The sequence below is a fragment of the Trypanosoma rangeli genome, assembly GCF_003719475.1.
Source record: "Trypanosoma rangeli strain AM80 chromosome Unknown Tra_15.4_contig_00047, whole genome shotgun sequence".
NCBI classification, from domain to species: domain Eukaryota; phylum Euglenozoa; class Kinetoplastea; order Trypanosomatida; family Trypanosomatidae; genus Trypanosoma; species Trypanosoma rangeli.
In genome coordinates, this window is record NW_021705791.1 from 47,702 (window position 1) to 74,464 (window position 26,763).

General features: G+C 52.1%; 14 protein-coding genes and 1 pseudogene across 14 annotated transcripts, besides 19 other annotated features; all 15 read right to left on the bottom strand.

Annotated features, from left to right (window-relative positions):
- Positions 1 to 169: 169 nt before the first annotated feature.
- Positions 170 to 2,158, bottom strand: TraAM80_02167 (TPR Domain containing protein; the record flags this gene model as incomplete). The annotated part of the gene is made up of 1 exon (XM_029379182.1): positions 170 to 2,158. One exon carries the CDS (start codon positions 2,156 to 2,158, stop codon positions 170 to 172), a length of 1,989 nt encoding a protein of 662 aa, XP_029240989.1.
- Positions 2,159 to 2,211: 53 nt separating this feature from the next.
- Positions 2,212 to 2,230: a microsatellite.
- Positions 2,231 to 2,242: 12 nt separating this feature from the next.
- Positions 2,243 to 2,261: a microsatellite.
- Positions 2,262 to 2,353: 92 nt separating this feature from the next.
- Positions 2,354 to 2,392: a sequence feature (A-rich).
- Positions 2,393 to 2,699: 307 nt separating this feature from the next.
- TraAM80_02168 (RET2, RNA editing complex MP57) lies at positions 2,700 to 4,169 on the bottom strand (the record flags this gene model as incomplete). Its single annotated transcript, XM_029379183.1, has 1 exon — positions 2,700 to 4,169. One exon carries the CDS (start codon positions 4,167 to 4,169, stop codon positions 2,700 to 2,702), a length of 1,470 nt encoding a protein of 489 aa, XP_029240990.1.
- A 13-nt stretch (positions 4,170 to 4,182) lies between these two features.
- Positions 4,183 to 4,221: a microsatellite.
- A 414-nt stretch (positions 4,222 to 4,635) lies between these two features.
- Positions 4,636 to 5,445, bottom strand: TraAM80_02169 (oligoribonuclease; the record flags this gene model as incomplete). Its single annotated transcript, XM_029379184.1, has 1 exon — positions 4,636 to 5,445. The coding sequence occupies one exon, from the start codon at positions 5,443 to 5,445 to the stop codon at positions 4,636 to 4,638; it is 810 nt and encodes a 269-aa protein (XP_029240991.1).
- Positions 5,446 to 5,520: 75 nt separating this feature from the next.
- On the bottom strand, positions 5,521 to 6,840 carry TraAM80_02170 (oxidoreductase; the record flags this gene model as incomplete). Its single annotated transcript, XM_029379185.1, has 1 exon — positions 5,521 to 6,840. The coding sequence occupies one exon, from the start codon at positions 6,838 to 6,840 to the stop codon at positions 5,521 to 5,523; it is 1,320 nt and encodes a 439-aa protein (XP_029240992.1).
- A 204-nt stretch (positions 6,841 to 7,044) lies between these two features.
- Positions 7,045 to 7,070: a microsatellite.
- A 105-nt stretch (positions 7,071 to 7,175) lies between these two features.
- TraAM80_02171 (hypothetical protein) lies at positions 7,176 to 7,463 on the bottom strand (annotated as a pseudogene).
- A 69-nt stretch (positions 7,464 to 7,532) lies between these two features.
- Positions 7,533 to 7,594: a sequence feature (A-rich).
- A 122-nt stretch (positions 7,595 to 7,716) lies between these two features.
- TraAM80_02172 (putative pseudouridylate synthase I) lies at positions 7,717 to 9,645 on the bottom strand (the record flags this gene model as incomplete). Its single annotated transcript, XM_029379186.1, has 1 exon — positions 7,717 to 9,645. One exon carries the CDS (start codon positions 9,643 to 9,645, stop codon positions 7,717 to 7,719), a length of 1,929 nt encoding a protein of 642 aa, XP_029240993.1.
- Positions 9,646 to 9,959: 314 nt separating this feature from the next.
- On the bottom strand, positions 9,960 to 10,793 carry TraAM80_02173 (nucleotide-binding protein; the record flags this gene model as incomplete). Its single annotated transcript, XM_029379187.1, has 1 exon — positions 9,960 to 10,793. The coding sequence occupies one exon, from the start codon at positions 10,791 to 10,793 to the stop codon at positions 9,960 to 9,962; it is 834 nt and encodes a 277-aa protein (XP_029240994.1).
- A 451-nt stretch (positions 10,794 to 11,244) lies between these two features.
- TraAM80_02174 (uncharacterized protein) lies at positions 11,245 to 12,051 on the bottom strand (the record flags this gene model as incomplete). The annotated part of the gene is made up of 1 exon (XM_029379188.1): positions 11,245 to 12,051. The coding sequence occupies one exon, from the start codon at positions 12,049 to 12,051 to the stop codon at positions 11,245 to 11,247; it is 807 nt and encodes a 268-aa protein (XP_029240995.1).
- A 418-nt stretch (positions 12,052 to 12,469) lies between these two features.
- Positions 12,470 to 13,789, bottom strand: TraAM80_02175 (uncharacterized protein; the record flags this gene model as incomplete). Its single annotated transcript, XM_029379189.1, has 1 exon — positions 12,470 to 13,789. One exon carries the CDS (start codon positions 13,787 to 13,789, stop codon positions 12,470 to 12,472), a length of 1,320 nt encoding a protein of 439 aa, XP_029240996.1.
- Positions 13,790 to 13,934: 145 nt separating this feature from the next.
- Positions 13,935 to 13,969: a microsatellite.
- Positions 13,970 to 14,294: 325 nt separating this feature from the next.
- Positions 14,295 to 14,326: a microsatellite.
- A 178-nt stretch (positions 14,327 to 14,504) lies between these two features.
- Positions 14,505 to 14,564: a microsatellite.
- Positions 14,565 to 14,609: 45 nt separating this feature from the next.
- Positions 14,610 to 14,939, bottom strand: TraAM80_02176 (ATPase subunit 9; the record flags this gene model as incomplete). Its single annotated transcript, XM_029379190.1, has 1 exon — positions 14,610 to 14,939. The coding sequence occupies one exon, from the start codon at positions 14,937 to 14,939 to the stop codon at positions 14,610 to 14,612; it is 330 nt and encodes a 109-aa protein (XP_029240997.1).
- A 241-nt stretch (positions 14,940 to 15,180) lies between these two features.
- Positions 15,181 to 15,224: a sequence feature (A-rich).
- A 226-nt stretch (positions 15,225 to 15,450) lies between these two features.
- Positions 15,451 to 15,470: a microsatellite.
- A 2-nt stretch (positions 15,471 to 15,472) lies between these two features.
- Positions 15,473 to 15,575: a sequence feature (A-rich).
- Positions 15,576 to 15,634: 59 nt separating this feature from the next.
- On the bottom strand, positions 15,635 to 16,996 carry TraAM80_02177 (uncharacterized protein; the record flags this gene model as incomplete). Its single annotated transcript, XM_029379191.1, has 1 exon — positions 15,635 to 16,996. The coding sequence occupies one exon, from the start codon at positions 16,994 to 16,996 to the stop codon at positions 15,635 to 15,637; it is 1,362 nt and encodes a 453-aa protein (XP_029240998.1).
- Positions 16,997 to 17,151: 155 nt separating this feature from the next.
- Positions 17,152 to 17,172: a microsatellite.
- A 562-nt stretch (positions 17,173 to 17,734) lies between these two features.
- TraAM80_02178 (uncharacterized protein) lies at positions 17,735 to 20,575 on the bottom strand (the record flags this gene model as incomplete). The annotated part of the gene is made up of 1 exon (XM_029379192.1): positions 17,735 to 20,575. The coding sequence occupies one exon, from the start codon at positions 20,573 to 20,575 to the stop codon at positions 17,735 to 17,737; it is 2,841 nt and encodes a 946-aa protein (XP_029240999.1).
- A 163-nt stretch (positions 20,576 to 20,738) lies between these two features.
- TraAM80_02179 (cytoplasmic protein) lies at positions 20,739 to 21,719 on the bottom strand (the record flags this gene model as incomplete). Its single annotated transcript, XM_029379193.1, has 1 exon — positions 20,739 to 21,719. One exon carries the CDS (start codon positions 21,717 to 21,719, stop codon positions 20,739 to 20,741), a length of 981 nt encoding a protein of 326 aa, XP_029241000.1.
- Positions 21,720 to 21,728: 9 nt separating this feature from the next.
- Positions 21,729 to 21,762: a microsatellite.
- A 300-nt stretch (positions 21,763 to 22,062) lies between these two features.
- Positions 22,063 to 22,086: a microsatellite.
- Positions 22,087 to 22,306: 220 nt separating this feature from the next.
- On the bottom strand, positions 22,307 to 23,716 carry TraAM80_02180 (DNA polymerase sigma-like protein; the record flags this gene model as incomplete). Its single annotated transcript, XM_029379194.1, has 1 exon — positions 22,307 to 23,716. One exon carries the CDS (start codon positions 23,714 to 23,716, stop codon positions 22,307 to 22,309), a length of 1,410 nt encoding a protein of 469 aa, XP_029241001.1.
- Positions 23,717 to 24,118: 402 nt separating this feature from the next.
- On the bottom strand, positions 24,119 to 25,456 carry TraAM80_02181 (putative leucine-rich repeat protein (LRRP); the record flags this gene model as incomplete). The annotated part of the gene is made up of 1 exon (XM_029379195.1): positions 24,119 to 25,456. One exon carries the CDS (start codon positions 25,454 to 25,456, stop codon positions 24,119 to 24,121), a length of 1,338 nt encoding a protein of 445 aa, XP_029241002.1.
- A 227-nt stretch (positions 25,457 to 25,683) lies between these two features.
- Positions 25,684 to 25,705: a microsatellite.
- A 404-nt stretch (positions 25,706 to 26,109) lies between these two features.
- Positions 26,110 to 26,133: a microsatellite.
- Positions 26,134 to 26,240: 107 nt separating this feature from the next.
- Positions 26,241 to 26,265: a microsatellite.
- A 262-nt stretch (positions 26,266 to 26,527) lies between these two features.
- Positions 26,528 to 26,549: a microsatellite.
- Positions 26,550 to 26,763: the final 214 nt, after the last annotated feature.

The following is a 26,763-nucleotide window of genomic DNA, read 5'->3' on the forward strand; positions in this document are numbered from 1 at the left end:
ATTCACAGCAAGAAGCAGCAACTCTCACACTCCTCCACCCACACGATCTCCCCTTTTCCCTCCCTCCTGCTCTTTGCACTTACTTTTCATTGGCCCTCGCAGCGTCAACAACTTTGTCCACTTTTGTGGTGTGTGTGTGTCGGTGGACTTCGAGTTACTCCGTGACATCTCACACGATTTCGTCAATCGTAAAAAAGTTCTCATACGAAACACACATCAACGCCTCCCTGACAGCCTCCATCGACTTCGCCTTCTCAAAGTCTCCAGCCGCGGCATCGTACTGCCGGAGCGCCTTGTTTGCAAAGGCCCGTCGAAGCAACATCCTCGGATCACGCGCATCCTCGCGCAGCACAATGTTAAGGTCGGCTAGCGTCCCTGCGGCGTCACCCAGGCGTTGGCGCGCCTTCGCCCGCTCATCAAAAAAGAACAATGGTGGATTGGGGTGAAAAGTGATGGCCCTTGTAAAGGCAACCTCGGCGGCACCTGGATTCTGCCCGGAATACAGATAGGCCTCTCCGAGGGCGAAACAGTAGTCGGCGCTGTCATTCAGTAGCGGCTGCATTTTTGCTGCCTGCAACAAATCCTCCAACGCATTCTGGAAGGCGTGCAGCACATAGTTAGAACGCCCGCGCAGGTAATACACTTCCGCACTCTCGTGACCGAGTTCAAAAACGTGAGCGACGTCGTTGAGGACCTCGGTGTAGTTTCCCATAGTGTACAGACACTCCGCCCTCTGAAGCAAAAAAATATAATTGTTTGCACTCAAGGCGATCGCCTTATTTGCGTATTCCAGCGACTCTGCGTGTCGACCCAGCCTACTCAAAACAACGGAAAGAGAATGAAACGCCTGTGCATCATTAAACTTTTGCTGGTGAACAGCCTCGTGTAGGTCAAGATACGCGCCATGGAAGTCACCGTGGTTAATCATGGCAACGCCACGACGAAAGTAAAAGACGGGGTTCTCCGGACAAAGTCGAATACATCGCGTAAAAGACTCAGTCGCAAGGTCGTTGTACTTGAGCGCGCAATATACAAGCCCAATACACTCATGCACAAGAGCATCCGCGTCCCAAAGCTCTAGTGCTTGAGTAAAGCAGTCAAGGGCGGTAAATAAATCGCCCTGTAAAAAATTTAACAGACCGGAATGCACCCATGCGGTACGAAACCTGGGATTCAACTCCAGAGCTTTTTGCAGCTCCTGTTGCGCCTCCTCGTACCGAGTCTGCCCCATAAAGGCCAAGGCCTTGCTGTAGTGGTGTGTCTCACGTGAGGCATCCAACGCGATCGCCTCATTCAGGTCTGCAATGGCTTGTGGATAGAGTTCAAGCACAAGTTCTGTGTTGCCACGAAAGAAGTGATGTACGGCACGCTTCGGGTCTCTAAGTACGGCACCATCAAAATGTTTTAGGGCGTCCGTCGCCGTACCCATCTGAAAGCAGCAGACACCAAGGTTAACATGGTACTCGCTGTTAAGAGAGTCAAGCTCCAAGGCCCGTTGAAAATTCCGCGCCGCCATGTTGTACTCCTCACGTTTAAAACGGGTAATGCCGAGAAGATTATGCAACGCCGCCGTTTCTTGAATCTCAAGGCCGCGTGTCAGAACCGCCTCGGCACCATTCACGTCGCCTGCAGTCAGCTTGCACGTCCCTAACGAAATGAAAGTGCGGAAGCGTACGTTTTCTGTCATGCGGCCCGTAACTTTCTCTCCTAGTGCGCTGGTGAAGAAGTGCTGCGCAAGTGCCCTGTTGCCCTGCAGCGAGTACGCAAGGCCTAATTCATACAACCAAGTCCCGTTATCCGGTTCCACCTCCACCGCCCGCATAAAGTCCAAGATGCTCTCAGTGATTTTGTTCAATCTGCGAAACACGTTTCCACGGGCGCCGTGCATCGCCGCGAGCCTGCGCCGGTCCAGGCCGTGCTCCTCCAACTGTATCGTCAGCGAAAAGTCCGCCACAGCAACGTCGTAGCAACCGAGTCGAGCCGCCAACTGGCCGCGGAGCAGCAGCGCAGTGACAAAAATGGGGTTGTAGTTGATGGAAAGTGACAGGTGCCGCATCACCTCCTCGGCCTGTTCAGTGGTGTCGGCCTTCAACGCACGGGCCCTTTCGAAGTGCTCGCGGGACAGGCGCTCCCGCACCGCACGTATCGACGCCGTCATCTCTGGCAAGGATAAAACAAGTCCCCACTCCCCCCTCCTCAGCCACGCCGCAGGTGTGTGTGCGTGTGTGTGGGAGAAGGAGAGATATATATATATATATATAGCAAAAGGAGGACGAGAACAAGTGCGCGCCTCCACCGCGTCGGAAAGGACTCTGAGCGACTGTGCCTCTCCCTCCCCCGCAGACTTTCATCCAAACAGAAGAAAAAACAACAGAGAACAGAAAAAAAAAAAGCAACAGAGCCGGCAGGACGCTCATCACTCAACGCAGCAACCCAGCCAAACAATAATTAGAAAACCCAGCACAACAACACAAGGCAGCCATCAGAAATGAGTCAATGGGCGCTGTAGGCGGAGTGTCATTCCATTAAAATGTTTGGATAAACGCCTAGTCTGTAAAGGGCCTACACAACTGCGGTATGTGAATTAGGGAAAGAATGTTGACAATAAAAAAAAACATGGGATACAAGCAAACACAGTCACATGCAGAGAGGCTACTTCCCCCTCCCCCCAATCATCTTTTGGGGTGGCTCCAATCACCTCACCAATCCCTGTCCCTGTCCTTATCGCCCCTATCAAACTGGCGCAACTCCGCGCGGCGAACGCCAAGAACAGACTTCTCAGGCGCCGTCAATGGAGAAAATCTTTCCATACACTGCGCCGCTCGCAGGAATTCCTGCTTTACGAGTTGAAACTTTGCAGGATGAAGGTGGCGGCCCAAGTTGAGGCCGCCCATCCCCACATCCTCGTAGGGATCCTCGATGCAGAAGTTATAACTAAATGTACCCTTCTTGTTCTGCGGAAAAATCCATGCAACGTCGGAGCGTTGACTGCGCCGGTTGCGGTTGAGGCTGACTACCTCCTTCTCGTAGTCAAAGTGATGGGCGTAAAAGATAAAGAAGCCGTGCAACAAACGCCCCAGCTCCGTCGGGTCACATTCAGGCAGTGGCGAGAAATCGGGGTAACGAGGGAGATGCGCCGGATGTGGAAGCGACCACGGATCAACCCACCGCACTTGCTGCGTCACAAGCAAGTAATACAAAAACATGATGGTCACAGCGTAAGAGGTGAGCATCGCAGCGGATCCCGCGCCCACGTTTGTGGCTTTACCCCACGCTTTAACAGCCATCGCCGCGTGTCGTGCAGCACTTGGGCCATTGTGCAAATAGTAACGAATGAGATAGCTATTTTTCACGCCGTAGCCTACAAAAGAAATGTCCCAGCGATACATAAACATCTCTGGCACAAACCGCGGGTCAAGTACATCACGTGTGTAGTCCTCACGCATGCCCCGCGTCATGATCTTGCCGTCTGGAAAAAAACCAATCGCCTCAATCATCTGCTCTTTTGAAGGACACTGAATAGCAATGCGACAGCCGTAAGTGGTGCGGTCCACCCAAATCCCCTCCACATTTTCACGTCCCATTTTATCAGCTATGTACTCCACCTCACGCTCGTCAATGCACTGATTTCGCACATCAAGAAGCGCCGTACGGGCTTTACGATCCTCCTCCTCACTCAACGGTGTGTACCGCGCACGCGCGACCTTGTCGTCGTTAGCAAACCGGAGCTTCACCACAGGCGTACGAGCCTCTGTGAGACCAAGTAGATTGTTTCGCAGGTAGTGTGGAACGTAGCGCTTTATCACCGTCCAGAGTTTGTCGGTTCGCTTTGCCTGAACCTCATGTGAAGGATACGGATCGTCAAACATACAGGCGAGATCAAGATCGCTCCCCCACTCCATCTGCCCGTACGTAACCATGGAGCCACAGCAGTACACCTTTGCGTCAGGTGTCCACTTATCGGCAAGGCCCTGCAGTTGCTGCTGTGCACGAATGGCGGTACGAAACATGTGCTCCGGGCCCACGCGTCTGTAATTCTCTGTAAGGATGGCTTTGCCCCACGCCACGTAATGATCGGGGGCTGGGTTGAGTTTCGTGGTCGTCGAGAGCCCCGCCACCTGACGCCGCACCCGTGACAGCCGCAAGTAGCACCCACGTGTAAAGCGCATTGGCGATTGAGTATGTGGTGTGTGGTGTGTGTGTGTGTATGTGTGTGTGTGTATGTATGTGGAGTAGTTCCTCTTCGTTACGTTTCTTCCTCTTCGTGTTCGATGGCCACAGATGCGGACACGCACGCAGAGGCCTTTCCTGCGGGCAATCCAAAAGGTCGTTAAGAAGTGGGTGAAAAAAAAACCTGCAAAATAAGAAGAGCCAAGCTGCGATGCCGTTGTGCCTCACTACACGCAGCGTCAGTGATGAAACGTGCAGCAAAAAAAAAAAAACAGAGCAACGTTCTCAGCACAAATCACCGCACGTCCATATCGCAGATTGCGCTGAGGCACACGCACACGCATACACCGGGGGGTCAAAGGGGAAGTAAAGTAAACGCCAGCTCAACAACAAAAAAGACAAAGAATACAAAAGACACCACCACTGCCGTGATTGACGGCGATAAGAAGTTCACCCTCAATTTAGCTACAGCTGCACCCGAGGGAAAGCAGGTCCATTCTGGCTGCCATGTTTCCGGCGATGTCCTTCCGCGTGCAACGATGGACTCAACTTCTGCCCTCTTGCCGCACGGTGCATGAGCAAAGCCCTGTACCTCTCATCCTGCCAGAGGCCGCGTTTGGCCTGACGCGCCTCGGCCATGATAACGCGAAGCTTGTAGTTGGGGGCAAAGCCGCCCTGCATCGCCCAGGCCCACCCTTGACGCACCATCATCTCCTGCACACTCATCAAACGCCCCGAGTCCGAGCCGCCAGACGGTACGAAGACGTCCGCAATGAGACCCGCAACTGCATCCGCCCCGGTAACACGGCAGAGCACATCCGCCGCAGGACGGTTCAGCAGCAGTTGACTCAGATAAGAGCGGGATTCTCGACCGTACGGCCCATCCAGCGCCGGGGCATCCAAAAGCCGAAGACGCAACAGCACAAGCTTTCCCTCCTCCGTGGTGGCATAAAAACTGCTACCATCCACCACAAACTTTGGCTTCACAAGAAAGGTTTGCCCAACCAACGTCCTCTCCTCCTGTCGCAGCCATGCAACAAGCAACGCCGCAATCAAAGCGAGAACCATCATGAAGTAAGAAAAATTACTAATGCGGGTCCCGTGTGTCACGGTGGGCGCGGGCAATGCCATGGCGTCAGCGCACCTCCAAGGCCCACTTTTTTTTTTTTTTAGTTCCAGCACGGCACCAACGGGACTGCACATTTCATTATTTAAAAGGGAAAAAGAAAGTTGAAGTGACACCGTTAATCCCACACGCCCACTTTTACCTACCATAGGTGACGGTTAAGAGTAAGAATCAAGCACAGGCGCACACACCCTAAAGACGCACACGGCTACCGTACTCTCTCATTACGTACCATCGCACAACTCCTTACAGACACAGTCAGCGCGAAGGTGTGGCGCCTCACGACCACGGCGCCACGTAAGGCTCACCCGGTCTCCGCGCCGCAACGGTGGAATTCGATCGCTAAGTATATCCACCCGCTTCTCGGCAATGCCATGAGTCCAAGAATACCGTGCTTCTCCTGTCATGAGTAACAAGCTTCTCGGTGCCGCAAAAATACCAACAGGTGCAGCTACTTCCGGGGGTAAGTCATGTCGACTATATTCCAAAACCGTGTGGGAGCCCAGGGAAACAACAAAGACGCAGTCCATACACGCTGAGTGGGCATCCACGTGGTGTGCAATGCCTGGAGCGTCCGTACCCTTGCACTCATAAAAGTTCACTGTCAGTTGATCACATAAAAAGGCCTGAGCCACGGCAGGATAGTCCTGCAGCTTGCAAGCTAGATCTTCGTTCTTTAGACGCCGCCGCATCCACTCAAAGAAGGCTGGCCTCGCATTCACCGAGTCCCCTCCCGCTCCAAGCTGGTTTATCCCATAGCAAAACTTTCTGTTGAAGTGAGCAACCTTGCGGCGTGCGAGAGTCTCAAACTCAAGCCCCAACGCCGCAGGTCCTTTTAGCTCAGACCAGATTGCATCATGCTCTCGCTGCGTAATAAATTCCCTTACAATGTATACGCCCGGCACTTCGCGGACAGCTTCACAGTTGAGCAGCCGCATCGCCGTCTCTTCTTCAGCTTCTGCGGGAGGCGATGTTTCACAAAACAGCGTTGCATCCACGCCTACTGTGGGTGGCTGGAAAACGTGGCGCAACGCATTCAGTACCGCATCCACCCTGCACCAAAGCAGGTACAGCAGTGAAAGTCCACCACTCGGCGATGAACCAGCAGCCCATAAATTCGGCGTGCGAATCATGCACACAGTTCCAACTGTATTTTCAACTTCAATTTCCATTTCCGAGGCGCCGGTGACAAGAGGCAACGACGCCCTTGCGGACGTGCTTAGATGGACTAAGGCGAACGGAAGCAGCGAGCTAAAGTAAACGGTTAGCGCCTCATCGGTCAGGCTTGCGTGTGTCAGAAGGGCCTGACGCAGCGCAAACGGGCTAACACCCGTTTGTACACCCGCATTCAATGCAATCAAACCCAACGGCTCCGAGGCGTCAGGCTGTGCGACATAAACGCTGAGTGGAGACAAATGTTTCGTCAACCGCAGCATCCATGTGCGGCAGCGTGACCGAGCTTTGCCCAGTTCCTTGGAAGGCAACGAGCCTGCGTCCATCATCACACAACCAACTGCGCCTTGGCGCGACTCTGCCTGCGGCATTCCCACACCCGAAGGTCTCCGCATCCCTCCTTTCACCGCCACACAAAAAGAGAGGGATAGGGACATGTATATATATATATATTAAGGGGAGATGGCGGGTGGGGGAGCACAACAAATAATAACACTGTGAAATTCGGAAATCGCCTTCCTCGTAGAAAGCCACAAAATCATCATTGCCGTCCACATCCAAAAAAAGAAAAAAAAACTCACTCACTCACTCACCCACCCACCAGCGAATACACAAAGGAATGCACAGCAACGCTACACGCAAACAAAACAAAAATGACTCACATCAAGGGATACGAGTGCCGCCTCTGCTCCTTCCTTCCCCTGTCATCGCTGACAGTGCGTGCAAAGACATATCTCGCAGTATGCGCAATACCACACACGCAGATGCATCTGCCATGTCCTCGTGACGCAGGACATTCTCGCCGCATTTATGGCACAGTACAGGGGCCTCCCACTGTCTTTTCGGGATACGGCGATAGATCTCGTGGAAGTGACCCGGCGAGTCGCCCGATGCGCTTACACTGCGGACAAGCAATAGGCTTCCGGTGTGCCTGCAATGCCTCGCCGTAGTAATTGTGTGACACACACGACCTAAAGATGTGGTCCTCACCCATGCTTTGCGCAGACGACCCCACAGCCACTAACGCTAACACAGAACAAAAACAATGAAACGTGCAATGGGAAAAAATAATAATAATAATAAACAACAACGAAGGCTCAGCGTCAAAAATAAAAATAAAAAAAATCAAGAGTCATGCATTCCAAACAAATATCAATTTATTATATATATTTCAACTGCAGATGTTCCCCAGTGTCATTATATTCCCTGTGAGATGAAGCCTGAAGCTGAATTACAACCCACTTGACTTACTCGCTGCCTCCCCCCTCGCTGTTCCAGTCGTTTACCGCCCGCTCCATGGCGGTGTCGCTGTGCTCCCATGCACGGGAACGCTGCTTGCGCCTTTGGTGGTACTCGCAGCGTTTTATCCTCGCCGCCTCCTCCGTTGGGGCAACATAAATCCAACCGTCGTCGTCGTCATCACAGCAATCGTCATTATTCGGGTTCGGCTTCTGGTCGATATTGGCCTCATCATTACTCTGAGTCGTCTGCAACGCTGTAGATTCGCCACTGCCGACCCCATGCGTGTCTGTACACGACTGTTTGACGCTTGGCAGGCTTTCTTCCCCGGCCGCCACCTCTTCTTTGCGTGCCTCTTCCCTCTCTCGCTTGCTCGCCCTACTCATCTGCTCCTCCTCCTCGCCAAAAACCTTTTGGCCGCCGCTGCGCCCGCAGGAGACAGGGGCCGCGACCTTGATGACTTCAATGCTCCAATTATGCACCCGCAGGGAACGCAGAAACGCCGTCATCTCTGAGAGAGGTGGGTGTGGCTCCACTGTAGCCGGGTGGTATTCTTTTAAGGTGGAAAGGTGACAGTCCTCTGCTTCCCAGCACGGACGCGTAACACGTCGTGCGAGGTCACGTGCGGCAAGAAGCGTGCCAATGGCCGGGGTGCGGTTTAAATCGAGGTCAACGATGTCCGCCGCGACCGACGAACGGGCGAAAGTTTCAGCCGCCTGGGCGACGTCGCCACGCCACTCCTCCGAGATGGGCCGGAAACGCACCGAGCGGCTGCCACGCACAACCGTGTCGTAGCGGCGGTAGGTTGAAAGAAACAGATACAAGTACGGCCCGGGGGCCAGTGGGCACACAACACGTCGGTCAGGTGACAAGGCCTCCAAAAAAAGCGTCTCTCTTGCGCCTCGCAAAAGGGCAATTAAAGTGCCAACAATTTTCCGTATCATATTGAAAAGAAACGAGTTGCCTTCAATTTGCAAAACAACGAAAGGCAAAGGAACGTCAGCTTGTACACCGTCCACGGAAGCGTCCACTGACAACCGCGACGGCAGCAACGCTGCAAGGGAAGCATCATCCTTCACCACCTGAAGGGCGGCTTGAAACTCCGCCCGAGTCACCCCAATGGATGTCTGCGGCAGCAAGAAGACGCGCGGGGCAATCTCGCAGCGATACACAGACCGCACGGCCTCATTGCTGCTCGGTGAAATAACCTTGCGGTTCCACGCACTCCCACCACGCTGAGATACATCTACGGAAAAGTTATGAAAGCGGTGCGTCCCCACCAAGTAATGAAGAAGAAGCTCATTACCGCGTGTCACAGCAGCTGACAAAACCGCCGCCCACGGCTCTGACTCAACAGAAGAAAAATCCAAATAAGAACGCCCGTCCACCGCACACCGCTGCAGCGACTCCGTCGCCCGGGGAAATTTCTCAAAAAAACTCTTCCAATGGTCGCAGGGTGCCACAAGAGCATATGCCGGTATTATATAATGATACACACGCCGATTACACGAAAAGCGTGGAATGAAATTTCCCATCAAAGGTGTCACCCGCGCCAGCCGTATCGTTGAGGGAAGTACCATGTTTAATGCCTCTTTCAGTTTATCGCACCCGCCTAACAGCTCAAGTCGTTCTGTGGGAACAAAAAGGCAGATGATGTTCCGCACCGCATGCACACCACGATCTGTACGGCAGGATCGCGCAAAGTGGTGCGTGTCACCCTGCACACGGCCCCGCTCAATCGCCTCAACGAGCCCAACATCCTTCAATGCCTGAATCAAAACCCCTTCCACCGTATGGTGCATGGGTGCGTGGGTCTGCAGCTGCAATCCGCGATAGCCCGTCCCGCAGTACATAACACAAAGCCCAAGTAGTGTGTGATCCTTTGGAGCCTTTCGAAGACATATTCGGCGACCCTCGAAGACTTTTCGGCGTGTCATTCACAATTTGTTTTGTTGCTTCTGTTATTCCACTTATCGTGCTAAGCAACACCCACAAAGATCCTTCCTCCTTCCTGTTGCCCTTTGGCGCCCCACGTCGTGTACGCTCGCCGTTCAAAGGAGTGAGCCCTTCCTCGCAGTATCAAAAAAAAAAAGGAATAACTGGTGTAGCCACATTTAGCCTTCACATCACCCCATACAAACGCCCACACTATGCAAGTAAACAAAAAAAACACACAAACGACACACACGGGATAAAAAAGGAAATGATATATACTGCATCAGCACTCGCAGCAATGCGGCGCGTTCCGCGTTTACTGCTGGAGCGATGCGCGTTCCACCTGCTTCAATATGGCACCAATGACATTCTTCACTGCCGTCACAGTCTCATTCCCTCCGTTGTTTGCATCCGTAAGAAAGCACTGACCCTTGTCCTCGGCAAGCGACAGCGTGGGGTCAATAGGAACGGCACCAAGAAACTCCACCTCATAAAGCTCAGCAAGTTTCCTGCCACCACCACGGGAAAAAATGTCGGTGCAGTGGGCACAGTGAGGGCAGACGAATCCGGACATGTTCTCTACAATCCCCAGGCAGCGAATCCCCATCTTGTGGCAAAACGACAACTCCTTCTTGACGTCGTCCGTTGCGACATCCTGCGGCGTTGTGACAATCACGGCTCCAGAAGGGTTGAGTGGTTGAAGTATTTCGCAGAGTGTGAGGTGTTCGTCGCTAGTGCCTGGCGGGGTGTCAACGATAAGGTAGTCCAGCGTGCCCCAGTGCACGTCTGTCACAAACTGCCGGATCATGGCATCCTTCTTTGGGCCTCGCCACACGACCGCGTCCTTGTCACTTTGCAAGAGAAATGCAATAGACATGACTTTGAGGTCCCCCGCAGAGGGAGTCGAGTTACCCGCCACGAGAGAAACGGGTTGCCAGCCCTTTTCGTCACGATAAACGTCACGGTCGGCCACACCGCATATCGTTGGCACGCTCGGCCCACAGATGTCAACGTCGAGCAAACCCACCCGCTTCCCATGCAGGTGCATCAGAGCGAGCGCAAGTTGGCAGGCCATGGTGGATTTTCCCACCCCACCCTTGCCACTCAGCACAAGGACAATATGTTCTACGTTTGCCAGTGAGGAGCTCATATTTGTTCACTCACCGCCTCCTTTGCACGTATGCTTGTGAGCGTGTATCAAGGAGCAAGTTGTTATCACTATTGTTATATTTCCCTAAGGCACCCGCAGTCAACCCTTTTTCTCCTGCGGCCAACAATCAGCAACCGAGGAGGAAGGAAGATGGGGAGGACAAGAGAGGACTAAAACATGATCGATGCTGCCTAAAAGAAGGTCATTCATTCACAGTCATAAGAATTATATATGGTGAGAGAGAAGGAAAGATAAAGTAAGAAAAAAGGGGGTTGTTGTGTGAGGTCAACATGGATGAATACGCACTTGCGGGTAACAGTATACACGCCTGTATCTATAAAATATGCATCTCCGCGTGTTGTCCTTCTCCCTGCCTGCGTCGCGTGGTTCCTGCCTCCTTAGCACCCAAGGCCTTCTCACCCCCCCCCCCCTGTTTAGTTGTTGTGCGGTTTTACTTGTGCACCGTCGCGGTCTTCTCAACTCCGATAGAACGCGCATGCGCCTCGCCTTCCCCGCTTTCCAAAGAGACATGTTCGCCCTCACCCCCGTCCTTGGCAAGCTCCTCTAGCACGTGCCAAACCTCCTGCACCTGCGCAACCAGCGTGGCTGGGCTGGTGAGGTCCACCACGTAATAACTCACTTCTTCGCCCTCCGCAGCAAGACGACGACGCTCCCGCTCCGCCCGACCCCGCAGGTGCCCCAACACCTCCTCCACCGAGCTCTTCCCGCAGGCGTACATCGCCACACACACCACGACGGCAACCCCAATCACGGCGTACACGGAGCCCCACAGCAGCGCCTTCCAAGCCAGCAAAATGTGCTCAGGCGACGGCGGCGGCACCACATCCTTCCCCTCCTCGCTACCGTAGCGCTCCTCATCCATAATCTCCTCCACTGTGTCGCTGTTTGGCCACAGTGGCGGTTCACCCCACCTCATTGCTGGCCTCGTTTTCACCCCCGGCGGCTGCACGCATTGCGCCTCCAGCTCCCGCGCTGATGGTAACTGCTGCTGCAACTCCTCACGCAGGGGTATCATCGCCAGCACCTCTCGCGCCGACGGGACGTTTGTGTCATTCACCTCGTGCGGCTGAAGTTTGAAGGAAGTCGCACTGCAATACGACTTACGACCCTTAGCATGTTGATGACAACAACGCCTCGTGTCCCACTGCAATACACCAGCGACTGCGGCGGCCGTAGAGGCACTGGTGTTGGCAGGCGTCCATGTTGCTGAAACTACAGTGAGAGCACATCGCCTCATCCGACCGACACCCCTCTCGCAACGAGCTTCGGCCCGTCAATAAGCCAAAAAAAAAGAACCAGCAGTAGAAGAAGTGTTGTTCAAGTCACAATAAAATAAAAATAACAGAGAAACAAGCACAGACACACCAAGAGCAATGGGCACGGGTGCGTCCGTGTTATAGGGCGCCATTCCGCAAAGCAACAACAACAAATAAGCATAAGTGGCCCGCAACAACCGATGAAAAGCGTGCACACCCATGCAGAAGAAGAAGATTCACGTACCCCACCACCACCAGGTAATGTGCATTAGCAAAGACCCAGCAAGGGCAAGTTCCACATTTGCCGGGGTGCTCAAAACAGCACCGGTGCATTGCCGCATTTGTCCCAATCACTGGATGGAAACGCATGCCAAAATAAAATAAAAAACAACAACAACCTTAGAATGGAATAAAAAGACTAGTCGCGATGCTCTTTGCCACAGCGACACTCCCGTTGAGCGAGAGTTGAAGGCAATCGCGCCAGTTCAACCGCTCCGCAGATAACTCTGTTTGAAAGTGATCGCGGTACGGAAGGAAAAAACTGCGCATCCCAACGCGCCCTCCCTTTGCTTCCGCAATCTTCTGCAGACCGCCGTTTGCCTCTTGGTACGCGGCAACCTGCATCTCGTAGAGCCGACACATCGCACGGCACATTTCAATGTTTTCATCACCAGCACTACACAAGGTGGACTCAATATTTCTACCCACACTGCCGGAGCCCAAGTTTACATCCTTAACCCCTCCCTGGTCGTTGTTGCGTTGAGGAGGAAGTCCCATAACGTTAGCAGCGTAATCGAAAACGCCGCGATGCACAGGGAATCCAATGGGAATTCCGACATACCAAATACTGTTCAGTAACCGGACGTAACGAGGCTTTTTGCGAAGATATCGCGTAAGCATTTTCTTAACGTACGTGTGAGCGTCGAACAGAGTCACTGCAATGTTTGTAGCGTTCTTATTGACCCATGAGGTTTTGGTGCCGGGCATCACCGTGATCACAATGGCAAGGTGCACCTTTGAACAGGCAACCCTCTTTGACGCTGAGAGTGTGGTTCTTCGTGACAAGAGTTGTTCAAAGACGCGTTGCAAACGTGGAAAATGTTTTTTGAGGGCAAATACGTCGTTTTTAAAGGGAATCACGGACTCTGTATCCTGAAGCAGCGATGATGACAGCGGGACCACCAGCGTATCAAAGCTGTAGGATACCATCAGGCTACTGACGTTTGTGGGGCAGGGGCCCGTGGTGGGGGGTGCTAGTCCAACGTCGGTGCGCAACGGTGCAAAGAGGTTCGCGCCAAAAATGCCGTTTCTCGTATTTGATGTAATAACGTTACCCGTGCTATTTTTTAACGCAGACGCCACGAGAGCAGCAATGGAAATACGCTCCAATACACGGCTGCTGCGCTGACCAGACTGCGTGGTTGATGGAAACGTGCGGGGTGGTGCCACCTCCACAATGTGCACCAGCAGCCGTGAGTCGTTGTGCATCATGCAGGCGCACTGCTCCTTGTAGTCGTGTAAGAAGGGCGGTGTCACCATGTCGTCACACCACGGCGCGTTCACCTCTTGCTCGCACGGCGCCAAGGACCCCCCGATGCAGTGTGTCATGCCCCCTTTTTTACACTTCAGTCCATCAAGGACGAGGCAGAGGAGAAATGTGGCGACCATGAGGGCAACCACCACCCGCCACGTCAGCCATGGCGCCTCGTTCACCGTCATTCACGCACGCTCTTCACCCCCTCCTACGGCCCACAAGTACACGGAAGAAGAATGGTACAAACCAAAACCAACTAAAACAACACTCGCAACGAGTGTTGGCACCTAACACACTGCATGTGAACGTGCGGCGTGTGTCCACACGCACAAAAAAAAAACAAAAAAACAAAAAAAAATAAATAATGTTTGTGGCACACCCGCACCCACGCAGAAGAAGTAGTAGTAATAATAATAATAAGCACAGAGAGAGAGAGAAAAAAAAAAAAGAGGCCGTTATAACAAAGGGGATGATTGCAGCGGCACGATATCACCCCCATGTGTCCTACTTGCTATCAACACCAATAAAACATCACTAAATCCTCGGTGCTTTCTTCCCCTTCAGTACATTTCTCCCTTATCTCCCATATGTGTACTGTGTTTTCACAAATTATTCCCTCTCTGTTTATAACGTGCGTCCACAATGTTTGCGCATTTAAACTGCGGCGTGATCTACCCGATGCGAGGCACATTTTTTATTTTTTATTTTTGTTTTTTGTTTTTCCCTCCTCCATTCACTCAGCAGCGCTATCTGTAAATAGAGAGAGAGAGAGATAGGGGAGGGGGGAAGAAAAGGTGTGGGACAAGCACACCCACACCCATCGGCAGAGGGCGACACCCACACGGAAAAAGCACGAACAGACAAATACGCCTACTACTATGCACCGCTGTTAGCCCAACCTTTGTTTTTGTTTTTGTTTCTTATTTTTATTCCTCTTCTTTTGTTTCCTCTTTTTCTTCTCGTCGTTTCCCTTTGCGTTTCCTCCCCAACTGCCAACATGGGAGCCTATGAGAAGAGCATCAGGAAGGCAAGCATGAGGGCAAACAGACCGATAGCCTCCGTCAGGGCAAATCCAAGAATGGCGTAGTTGAACAGCATCTTCGTTAGGTTCGGCTGGCGCGCGCAGGCGACAAGCAGGTTGCCAAAAATGGTACCAATGCCGAGGCCAACACCCGCAAGCGCAATGGCGGCAAGGCCAGTGCCGACGTAGTGCAGACCCTGCACAGAAATAGCGACAGTCGACGCCCTACGCACCACCAGTGACGTAGACGAGGGAACCGCAACTGTCACGCGGCGCGCGACAGGCGAAGCAATCATCAAACGGCGCATCATCATTTTCTCCGTTGCTTCTTCTTCCTGTTGTTGTTTACTTTTCTCTAACCTTTTGGTGTTGAACGGAGTGAACCGCAAGCTACCACAAACCTTCCTCCACAGCGTTCCAAAGAGGCAGAGAAAGCGGGGCGCGGGTGTAAAGGAGCTACGAGAGGGAACGCGCAACAAGAGAGTCGTGACACCCACCAGCCCCCGCGGCGGGTCAGCAACCGTGCCTGGTGGCGGTGCACCGGCACACAAGCATACACATACACACACAAAATAAAGGCAAAAAACATAAAACCAAAAGCGATAGCATCAAAACGGTACACCAAAAATGAAGGAAAAAAACATTGAGGGGGGGGGGGACTGATATACCTAAGAAACGTGTCAGAAAAGACCTTCCCCTCCCCAAACAACGGTAGTAGCAGCAATGCTCCTCAACACACACACACACTGCGAGAGGGGGAGAGGAAAAGAGAGAAGAAAGGGTCAACATGTACGTATATGTATCTCTGTGTGTGTAATACACGCCTTATTTTTTTTTTTTTTTTTAGCAAAACCAAAAAAAAAAAAAAACGAAAATAAAATAAATAAAATAATAAAATAACAAACAATAAAACTAAATAAATTCTAAAAAAAAAATACTAAAAAACAAACCATCACATTATTGTTTAGTAGTAATAGTGGTCACGCATTACACCCGCAGCGGGATGTCCTCACAGAATATCGTCTTCAGCTGAGTGAGTCTCCAACAGACCCTGCAAAGCAGGGGCATTTGTAGGGGCTGCAGACAAAACAAGCAAAGGGTCATCAAACGGGTCCTCCACTCCTGCTGCTGCTGCTGTGCTCTGTGAAGGCCCCATTTGCTTCCCCTCACGCTCATTCAGCATCTTTTGCTTCTCAAAATTCTGTACGCCGATCTCGTCACTGTGCGCCTGCACCTCAACGTTGATGGTAGCGAGAAACTTCTCTAGGCGGTACACGGGCTCCGTCTCCCGCTCCAACGCCACAATAGACGCTCCAACCTGTGACACCAGTTCCCGCCCTCTAGCATCCGTCACACTCGCCCATGCGGCGCGCAGTTCGTTCTTGTGTGCAGCAATGTTCCCTAACATGGCGTTTTTCTCCTTCTGATAAGCATCACGCCGAAGCGCGGTGGCTTCCTCATGTTTTTTGTCTATCTCCGCTATTCTCTCCGCCAGACTCTTCTCCACCAATCCTTCCATGTTTTCCCGCGCAGCTGCCAGCCTCTCCTGCAGTGCCTTGACGGTGTCAAGCACGCCTTCGCACGTATCGTGCTTCTGCGACATCTGCCCATGCAGCTGCACCTGCTGCGCCCCCAACTCTGCCTTGCGCGCCCGAAGAAGCGTCTCGTCAATGCCTTTATGTTTGAGATTTTCCAACTCCTCTTCGCGGGATGCTATTTGTGCCTTGATTGCATCCAACTGTGATAACAGCTCCCTCACATGTACCTTTCCCTTGCGGATGAAGGTCTCAAAGTGGGACCGTTGGCAATCGATTTCAACCACTTCCCGCGGGGTGTGATACCCCTCCGGTCGCACCTCGCTGCAGAATAGTTCAATTTCCATGTTGGCTGGGACGTCCCTCACTTTGACGACCGTCCCACGATGCGCCTGCAGCAGTGTCACAAGCACGTGCACACACTTCTGAAAGGCGGCTTCGTTGCCAAAGCTGACGTGGCAATCAATCTCGCTTGGGATCTTCAGGAGCAGGTGATGTTCAGCCGAATTGAACAGCACCCCCTTCTTGTCCTTCGTTTTCTTCTGGTACATCTCTGTAACGACCTCGTAGGGGCTGGCCCGCTCCATCACACCGTGGTGGTCCAACACAAAAAAAGCATTGGGAGTGAGGGCAAAGATGCAGCTCTCACCCCGTTCACCGTTCTTTTCGTAGAACAGGCAGTGACTCACGTAGTACAACTGATTGCCCCTCAGCCGACGAAAATCAGAGTGCAGTTTGGCTTCGTCCACGAAGGTGAGACCATCGATAGGGGTGGCGGCTGCCGTCTTTTGTGCGCTCATCAAATTGGTGGGCTGGGGTTCCACTGTCTCCGCCATGTTGCCGGCAGAGTTCCCTTGTGTCTTCGTAGCTTTTCTCTCTTTGAATTTCCTTCCTCCCACCTTTGTGTGCTGCACGCCCCCCACCTCTCTACCCCTGTTCAGCGTAGCCACTGGATAAGAGCAACCAAATTTATAATGGCTGCGGCACACCGATATATATATGTATATATATACGCAGAAGTACTTTTACAGCTTTACCCCAACCTCTTTAGCCTGTGCACGTCACCTGTGGTGCAGCAGAGTGTAGGGAGGCCTGTGTGTAACACAGGCGCCAGGTTGGTCCATTAAGGCCCACCACAGTCACAAGAACGTCATCCCACCCCCACCCACAGAAAAAAACAACAACAAAAAAGAGGAAATTTAAGAGGCTCGCAAATACAATTTACACCGAAACACCGCAATCACCAGCATGCATCCATCACGGTTCATCCACGGGGAAAGGTATGAATTGATTGAATGTGTGTATATAGAAAAAGAAGAATTATAGAACGGCAGACACAGACAGAGAGCCAACAGTAAGAGCGTACCAGCAGGAACCAACGTGGAAGCCCACCGTCACCCCCTCAATCTTCTTTGCGCTTTGTTTGTGTGTCTACCCTTCGTTTATTCCTAACGACAATTACACAGCGCCCCCCTCCCACCACCTTCAGAAACTGCACGAGCACTGCTGCTGTAAACATAGACACAGACTCAGAACAAGGCACAAAAATGAAAAACAAGTAACAAAAAAAAGGTTCAAGATGGAGCGGGCATTGAGGAGTTCCCATGTATTCCAAAGAGAGTGAACAGTCGCAGTATGTGCGGTGAGCCGTTCGCCACACCTTGATCTCCAAACAACTCCAGAAGCATGTCTGCCGGGTCACGCTGTGTCTCCAACATGTGATCGTCCCAATTATCCTGTTGCACCTGTGTTGATGCCACCTCTAAAGCGCGTTGCACCATCGCCACGTCCCGGGCGTCCATAAGTGGTTGAGGTCGTTCTGTCAGTAGCAGATGCAGCAGTCCCTTCAGCTGCTCTGTTGCCAACATACATGGTGAAACGTCCAACAGCAAGACGAGACGCTCAACAAAAGACGTTGCGTTGGGGTGACGCCCAATGGCCTGCAGCAAAAAGTCCAGACCGGCACTCTCTCCGTACGGCGGCAAGCACCACACAAGCAGGAGCGTCAGTTGAACGCCGTAAAACTCTGCCTGCACAGACTCTGTGGAAAGCAGCCTCTGGACCGCAAAATCCAGCAGGTGACACCGCAGTGCCAGGTTGCCTCGTCGCGCCATCACTCCCAGCATCGCGAAAGAAGCCGTGAGGAGTTCAGTACACTGAGATTGTGTCAAGAGCTCCAGCGCACGATCCACCATCTCGGCGTCAACGAGCTCCACAGGATGTGGGCAGAGCAGCAGGAGACAGTACGCACATCGCACCACCAGCGACAGCACCGCTGCTTCACGCTTCATGTTCTGGAGGCACCATGCAAGGGCATCACGCGTGACCGAACTCCATGCATGAACATTATGCGACATCTCCAAGAGCATCTCCCAGGCGTTATCTTCCACCCAAAGTGTTAACTTGCCCTCAGGCATGGTGCAAGGGAGAACCACATTGGGAAACAAAGACCACACCTGGTATTCCATCTCTGGGGAGGAGAGTTGTGTGCATGCAGCGGTGCATTGCAGCAAGACCCCCAAGGAGCCCGCGTCTAATTCTGAGTCGTCGTCATGTTCATTTGCCTTCACTGTGGCGTCGGCTTCGCCTATAAATCGATACACAGCAGGAAGCACCACATCCAGCAGTCTCTCACCATTGCCAGCGTTCAGCACTCCACATGAAACCAAACCACACATAAGTTCTGCTAGCACCCGCACACTAGACGGAGTACGCAGTTGCGGCAGAAGGCGTTGAATCGTCAGTAGCACGTTTTGTACGTAGTCAGGTGTGAGCTCCTCACGACTAAAGTTGGCGTCAGTGATGAAATTGCCAATGGAGCGCAGCAGCGTCAGCAACACCACGGTGGAGGTCGAGGAAACCAACAAGGACCCAAACGCGGCATGAACCTCGCGGCGCACAGATGTATCCTGCACGGAATCGCACCACATACCTGTCATCCAAACAACGCGTCGTAGCACGAAGGACGAAGTGGGCGCGGCGTCGGCACCGCAAATGAGTGGAAGGAGTTTTCCCGTCAGAAAGGCAAGATAACCCGTCGGGTCCTGACCAACAGACATGGTGTGGTAGCAAATCCCAATCGCATGTAATGCAGCCGTAACGCGGGCGAGATCGTCGCTGGCCAGAAAGGCATTAACAATCTGCCACTCCACCGCAAGACTACGTGCAGCACAGTTCGTTGAGCCTGTCAAGGCAAGCAGCAACTCTTCCGCAGCGCCGGTCACACTTTCATCATCGTCCACGACAGGAGTATCGAATTCCAAGACAAACCGCTCCGGTTCAGTTTCCCACTCCTGTAGCATTGATGCACGCACGTCATCCGCAAGCAGCATCGTCACATGCTCCATAAGACAATGCAAGAGCGGGGAATCCGCGAATGCTATTAGCTGTCCCTTTGTGAACTCCACAGAGTCCTCCTCCATCATCAAGGCGGTGAAGAGAGCCATCGATCGAAACAGCATCTTTTTCGATGCAACGAACCCAAGCGGGGTTTCAATAACGGAGACAAGAAGACGGAAGAGAGAGGCAGTACCCTCCAGAGTACCTCCACGCGCCAAAAAGAATTCTGGCGAAAGTTCGCTCAATCGTGCAGGGAATGTGCCCACCGCCTTCAGCTGCACCTTCAGGGCGTACTCCAGCAATCGCTGGCGGCACAGCAGCAGTTGATGATGATTTTGCTGCTGCCCTGATGCAATCACGCCACGTGTGAGGTTCCACGTTATAGTCAGCAGATACGGATAAAAGCTTGGCTCAAACACGCCGACACCAAAGACTCGCAGAGCACCTTTCATGAGGTACAGTAGAGGCAGATAGAACTCAACGTGATCCCACGACGCGCTGGACGCAAAAAGGTTGGACATGGCAGGGACAAGCAGAGTACACAGCTTTCCAAACATGTTGTTAAGGCGCTTTCGCTGCGCCTCCTTGAGAAAAATATGCAAAGTTAAGAGACACTGTGTGAGAAAGCCCATCGAGGTAACTGTCGCACCCGACGCGGCCCGCACACAGGCATCACACAACAACCTCGCTACACGATCGGTTGGCGCTGGTAATGCGCCTGGCATGGCTTTTGCCCCGGAGCGCATGACCATGATGCAAAGCACTGTTGCCACTTTCCGAGCTAAGGACAACGAAGGCAGGGGTTCGCTTAGTAAAAGCTGCGCGTAGCGGTCAATGAGGTCCAGCTGCACATCTTTGGGGAGAGCGTTGCGCCACGATTGCTCAACAAACTCCAGCATCGTTGAGGCAAGGAAAAAGCGTTCTTCAGGTGCTAACGCAGGGGAAGCGATGCCCTCCCACGTAATGCGGAGAAAGTCCGCTGGTGTGTCTTCCTGCACCTGACGCAGCTGCAACGCCGCCTTCCGACGCTCCTCATTGTCGGTGGATGTACGAAGAATCCCTAACAAGACGTCCATCCCCACTAGAACTTGTTGCACAACGAGAAAAGGAGAAGAAGAGAGAAGCGCAGATGGATGACTAAGAAGAACAACAACACGCAAAAGATCAGAGCCAAACTTTTCCTTCTTTTTTTTGCTATTCTTCCTCTTTGTTCTTTCCTTGGACTCCCCCCTCACACGCTCACACAAAATTACCGAGAGCCTCATCAATCTGCTGTGTGAGTCGCAGCATCATATCCTGCGACTGCACGTCCAGGGGCTGAAACCCCACCAGGCCGTACCCGTCCACCACATCCATGACTGTCTTGCTATAGTGGTACAGACGACCACCATCCCTCTGCAGGTCAATCGCCTCCACCTCCGCGTCGTCCCTTTCACTCCGTTTCGGATCAACGCAAGACTTGGCCGTCGAGGCTGTGGGGTACATCTGCGCCCGGCGGTGCTCCCGTCGTCGTCTTCGCAACTGCTGCTTCCATAAACGATCAAAATCCTCCGCCATGAAGTGCGAAGCGCGCAGAAACGTCTCCCCCTCCTCCGCCTCTTCCACGGAGAGCATGTCCCACTTACTCATCACATTCACGTGCGGGAGCTCGTGATCAATCATTGTTGTGATACTCAGCAAGCAGCTTGACACGTACGTTGCCACGTCACGCGTAGAAACAGCGGCATCGACAAGGTGAACTGTGCACAGGGAGCACGACAATTGCTTCGCCAGCATTCTGAAGAGTGTATGCATGACAGACGACCCCACGTAAAACTCCACCTGCCCGGGGCAGTCCACCACTAGATACGGCGCACGCGTCGAAGACAGCCCGCCTGATGCTGCGTGGCTGGTCACCGTCGAGGCAATATCGTGCAGTCGCCGCTCCACCGCCTCCTCAATTTTGCGACAGATCCAGTCCATGTTGCGCTCCATCACGGTTGCACAAAACACGTAGCAGCCATTTGGGCCCAAGCCTTCCTCCTCCATGACACGCGCATGTGAGACAAGTTCCCGCACGTCGACATCGCATGGGTATGGGAACACGTCCTCATTGGCGGGATCCAGATTGAGCAGAACGACGGGTCGAGTTGGGTCGTACACGCTCAAAAACTGCCGCTTCCCCTCACAGTATGTCGTCTTGCCGCTACCCGGAGGGCCGCACACCAGCTCTCCGAACATCACGCCGCTACACATCACACACACATACACGCATACATACACAAAGAGAAATAAAAAGACGCAAATAAACAACGCAGCCAAGAGCAAACATTAACAAACAACAACACCAACTGTGGGTGGCAAAAAAAAAAGTATGAGCAGAACACACCGCCAAGTACGACATCAAAGTCGCGCAAAAAAAGAAAAACGTTTATAGAAAATAAACGACAATGTGGCATTGATCCCTTTATTTTCCAGTTATCACCATTATTCCTGCTGCTTACTGTTGTTTCCTAATGGTGGGAGGGAAAAAAAAAAAACGTAAAGACAAACTACTCTCCCTTAGCGCTGTAGAACACGCACTCACACAAAAAGACAAACAAACAAAGAGAGTGTATATGCATCAACGTGCACGTCCAGGCGCTACTACCCTTCCGCTCCCCGCACACCTGAGAGGTTGAACACACGTACGGAATCCTCCTCACGCTCCGTGCTTTTCTCGTTATCGCTGCACATCGTTTTCCATCAAGGAAAGAGCGAGAAGACGTGTTAATGGTTGATGTTTCTTCTTGTTTCATTTTTTGTTCCGCGCTCCCGATCGTGTCTCGTCAGTTTCCAAGCGGATCACCAATGTAAAGCGAGGTATCCGCTTCCCAGCGATGCTGATACCCTGTCTCCGACTCGGGCAGCTGCCGCTGCTTCTCTCGCTGCAGCCGTTGTACACCTTGGGCCCCACTAAGCCGAAGTGGGCGGTCAAATGCTTCCAACACTGCCTTGTCCAAGCTGGCGGCATCAGTAGTGTCTTCTAAAAGCCTCGAAAAAAGTGTGTACGTGTCACCAAATTTCTTTACAAGGCGAGAAACAAAAAGTGTTGCTGCCGCGGCGCAGTTGGCGCTTGGATTCAACGGGTTCAGGATGTACAGCTCTGGTACTGGCGTCTTCACAAAGGTTCGCTTGTTGGCGTAGTCAATGCCCGTGTGCTTGTAGTCAAACAGCAGACCATAGTACTTGAGGAACCCCACAAGACACACGGCGTAGCTCTTGCGGACTTCCGGTGGGTAGCGCTGCGCCACCTCCTCGTGGAGAAACCACAAAACCATAATAGATATGGGAAATGAGCCAAGGCCGCCAACACTCGGGTCGTCAAGCATCCAGTTTGCCACGAGGGCCTTTACCAAAATGATAATGCCGCGCGCAAGCAAAAACTGTGGTTTTTTGAACTCTTCGCAAAGGAACTGAGAGGACATCAATCCATCACGTAGGAAAGAAACATCCACGCTCTTTCCACCCCGATGAAGCGCCTTCACAACAGGGACTTTGGCATTAGGAATGAGCTGAATGCTGCGAAAAACCATAGAGAAACGCAAATTACTGCCAACAAGACGCAGTGCCCCTGAGAAACGCTTGTGACGCTCCTTTCTCGACATAGTAGAGGCAGTAACGGGGTCGAAGAGGGCGCGTTCAAGCACTGAGCTTGTGCTATACTTCCCGCTCCCATTGTTATGGAAAGCACTGGACCCACTACCCGGTGGCATTCTGGAGCCTTGTTGTATTGCAACGAAATCCATGTCACTGCTCGGAGTAGAAATACCAGTACACCAACTTCCAAATACGAGGGCATGCATGTCCAGACCAGAAAGAGCGCGATTCATGTCACGCAACACCTGTCGCGCGTATTCCTGGTCATTGGAAGTTGGAGAAAAAACTCTCAAAATGGCCCGCAAGTACAATTCAAGAGGAAGGTTTTCGCTACAAGCCAAAGAATCTTGGTGCGATTGCATGAGCATAGGAGGTTTGTCTGGTGGTTTATAGTCTTGCACAAACACCACAGGCACCCTCTTATTTGTATTTGCCCCCTTAATTTTCGCACGTCTACTTTTGGCTTTGGAAACAGAGGCTGAAAAGGATGTTGCCGTATTTGCCACTATGATCCCTGGTGTCGCCGCCTGCAAGGTGGCGCGGCGGCCACGTGACTGATTCCTTAAACGCGGCATCGTGTTAAACTGTTTCTCCTTCATTCCTCACCTTTGGATCCATGCAAATGCGAAGAGAAAAGACAATCCTGTAGAGGTTTTGGAGAAGCAAGGGAAAACGAAACGCATGCGCCGCATGGGAAGAACAAAGTCCAACAAAACTGTTGACCATCAAGAAGGCAGGATCAATAAATGAGATATATAAGATCGTAGGTGATAAAGAAGAGCACGCTTCACTTAGCTACTCCATATTCCTATTCCTAGTGAACAGTCATTGTAAGGAGAAGGTAAGGAAGTGGGAGAGATATACATATGCTCTTGCCTCACTACTCTTCCAAATGCTTGTAAAACTGACGCCTATCTACATCCTCTTTCCTCTTCATTGGTGTAGCCATGCAATCTCCACAAGTAAGAATAAAACAGTTCCACTAAAACCTACTCCATCAACTATCGTGGGTGAAGGAGAGAGGCCTGTTGCTCCTGCACGCGGTTTCTAGAGATGCGATCGCCCAGCAATGTATCGATCTTCTTTTGAACAACACGGTTAATATGATTCCCATGCAGTATCAAGGAAGATATACGGGAGTTAAGCTGTGTAGCGTCAATCAGGTTGCTTGCACCCCACTCGCCAATCTCGTTTGCGGACAAGTCAACTATAGAGATAGAGATGCTGTTCACAATGCTTCTCGCAAGCACAACCGCCGCCTCGTTGTCGAGTTTGTTATCGCTCAAGTTGACCTCATTGAGCGTGATGGTAGCGGCAATGAGACTGGCAATGCGCATCCCACCCGTGGAGCCGAGATCGCAGGAACTAAGGTCGAGCGTAGCCAAGGCGCTGCCCTGGTGCATAATGAGCGTCTTGGCAATCTCGTCCCCGCCGACGCTCCCTATCGGGTTATCCGAGAGAGAGAGGGCCACTAGAAACGTGTTATGCGCCAACCCATCACGCGCCAGATTACGCACACCCGCCGCCGTCAGTGTGTTGGAGCGCAGATCCAACGATTCAAGCGTGGAATTTTCCCGCAACATTTCGGCAAGCGCCTCGGTGGATGCATCCGTGGCGTTGTTGTTGCCAAGCGTTAAGTCCTTCAAAAACTTGTTTTTCTTAACAGCCGTTGCGATTGCTACCACGCCGGAGCAGCCGAGATGGTTCCCGTACAGCTGTAGAGTCTTCAACGGGGAAGCGGGGAGTACGAGGAGCTGTGCGATGCTTTGGGCACCACTCGGGCCAATTTCGTTAAGGGAGATATCAAGCGATGTCAGGTATGCATTCTTTTCAAGTGCACGAAGCAGCAAGACAGCACCCTCCTGCCCAATCTTGTTTGCGCTCAACCCCAGTCGAGTCAGGGGGGTGGACATGGAAATCGACTTGAGCAGCTTGCGAACACACCCAGCTGTGAGGGCATTCCCGCGAATGTCAAGCAGCTGCAGCTTCGTAGAGACGTTCACAAAGTTCGCCAAGGCATCGCAGCCCTCCTTGCCAATGTCATTGTACCGCAGTAGCACATCCCGCACCGTGGAGGACTCCAGCACAGACGCAATTTTTTGTGTTTGCTCCGGGCCCAGTTGGTTGTCGATAAGGTCGACGACGCGCAGAGGGACCTCCACCCCGCTGTTCACGATAGTGCGGCAGATTTCCTTACACATCTCTGGAGTCATGCGTGTCCATGCAATTTGGATCCTCATCTCCTCATTAGCGGCATTGCTAGTCCACGCAGAGCCCTGAGCAGGGGCCTCAGTGGTGCTCTTTCTGCTCGTTCCGCTAGGCGATGAGTGCGGCGTCATTCTTTATCCGCGCGGCAAACGACGCGGCCACTGCTGACCACAACAGCCACAAAAGACTTCCGCCCCTCTTTTCAATGTGCGCAATAAAGCGGCGGTGGCGGGGGCTGTGGATTGTGCTCGCTGCCTCCCTCCCAAATTGTGGATTGTCTTTCGGCCGGCTTTACTGCAAAAGCGCCGCGCGGCCCTCCCTCACTTCATCGGTATTTCCCGCACCGCGCCGTTGCAACAAGAAATAAATAAATGAATAAAGGAAAATGAAGAGGGTCAGAGGCGTGCAGGCGGCTGGCGCATAGATCACCAGAACAAAAAAATAAACATTCACGTCAGTTTTATAATGATATGTTTACTTTGTGCTCCTCTCCGTGCACAAGCAACAATTCATCAAACAAAAAACGACAACAAACTTACGGAAACACTCCACATGCACATGTGCAGATACATACACATGCGCCGATTCACCCAAGCACGCATGCGTGTGCAAAGCCCATGACGCGCTGTCACTTTCTTCCCGCAGCCTTCTTCCGCATCCGCACACGTCACCTTCTTCCCATGATGTTGCTCCATGAAGTACCTCATAGGCACAAAGACGTCCTCCTGCCACAATTTTTTATTGTTGTTATTTCGAGCGCGCCGCCGGAAAGGTGATGGCAGACAAAAAAAAAAAAAACATAAATAAAGTGGGAAGGATGGGGAAGAAAACACAAAGGGATTGTGTCTGTCAAAGCTGTGAGTGGCACGCTTCCTCCATCCTTGCGCAACAAATACCAGCGAGAAGGCAAGACGTAAAAAGAAAAAAAAAGAAAAAGAAAGGCTACCAATTCGCACAGAGAAGCATCGTAGTATAAGCAAAAGGAAAAACACTGCTGAACGAAATTGAGACAAAAAAAAATTTATACACATCTTAGATGCTACTAAACCACAAGTACAAATTGTTCAAATGACATTTCCCACTCAAACACGTCGTACCCAGCAGGTAAAGGAAGCACGGCGAGTGAGGCGATGGAGGCATAGATTACGTCCCCAAAAAAGCTACTGGTTATCTGGCCTCCCCGCTGCGCGCAAAGAGAAAAGATATATATATATATATATATATTAACGATCACAATCAAATAATCCCAATGAAGAAGATTTCATATTGTATAACGATCACACCTTGAATACTCTTAGCCGTTTGTTGTCGTTTTTTTTGTTGTGATGATCATCTTCTCCACTTCTTTTGTTTTCATTATAACACACACATTCATTTTTATTTTATTTGCCTTCTACCTGGGTTGACGCGGCTGTGGTTCCTCTCCACGCCCGCAGTT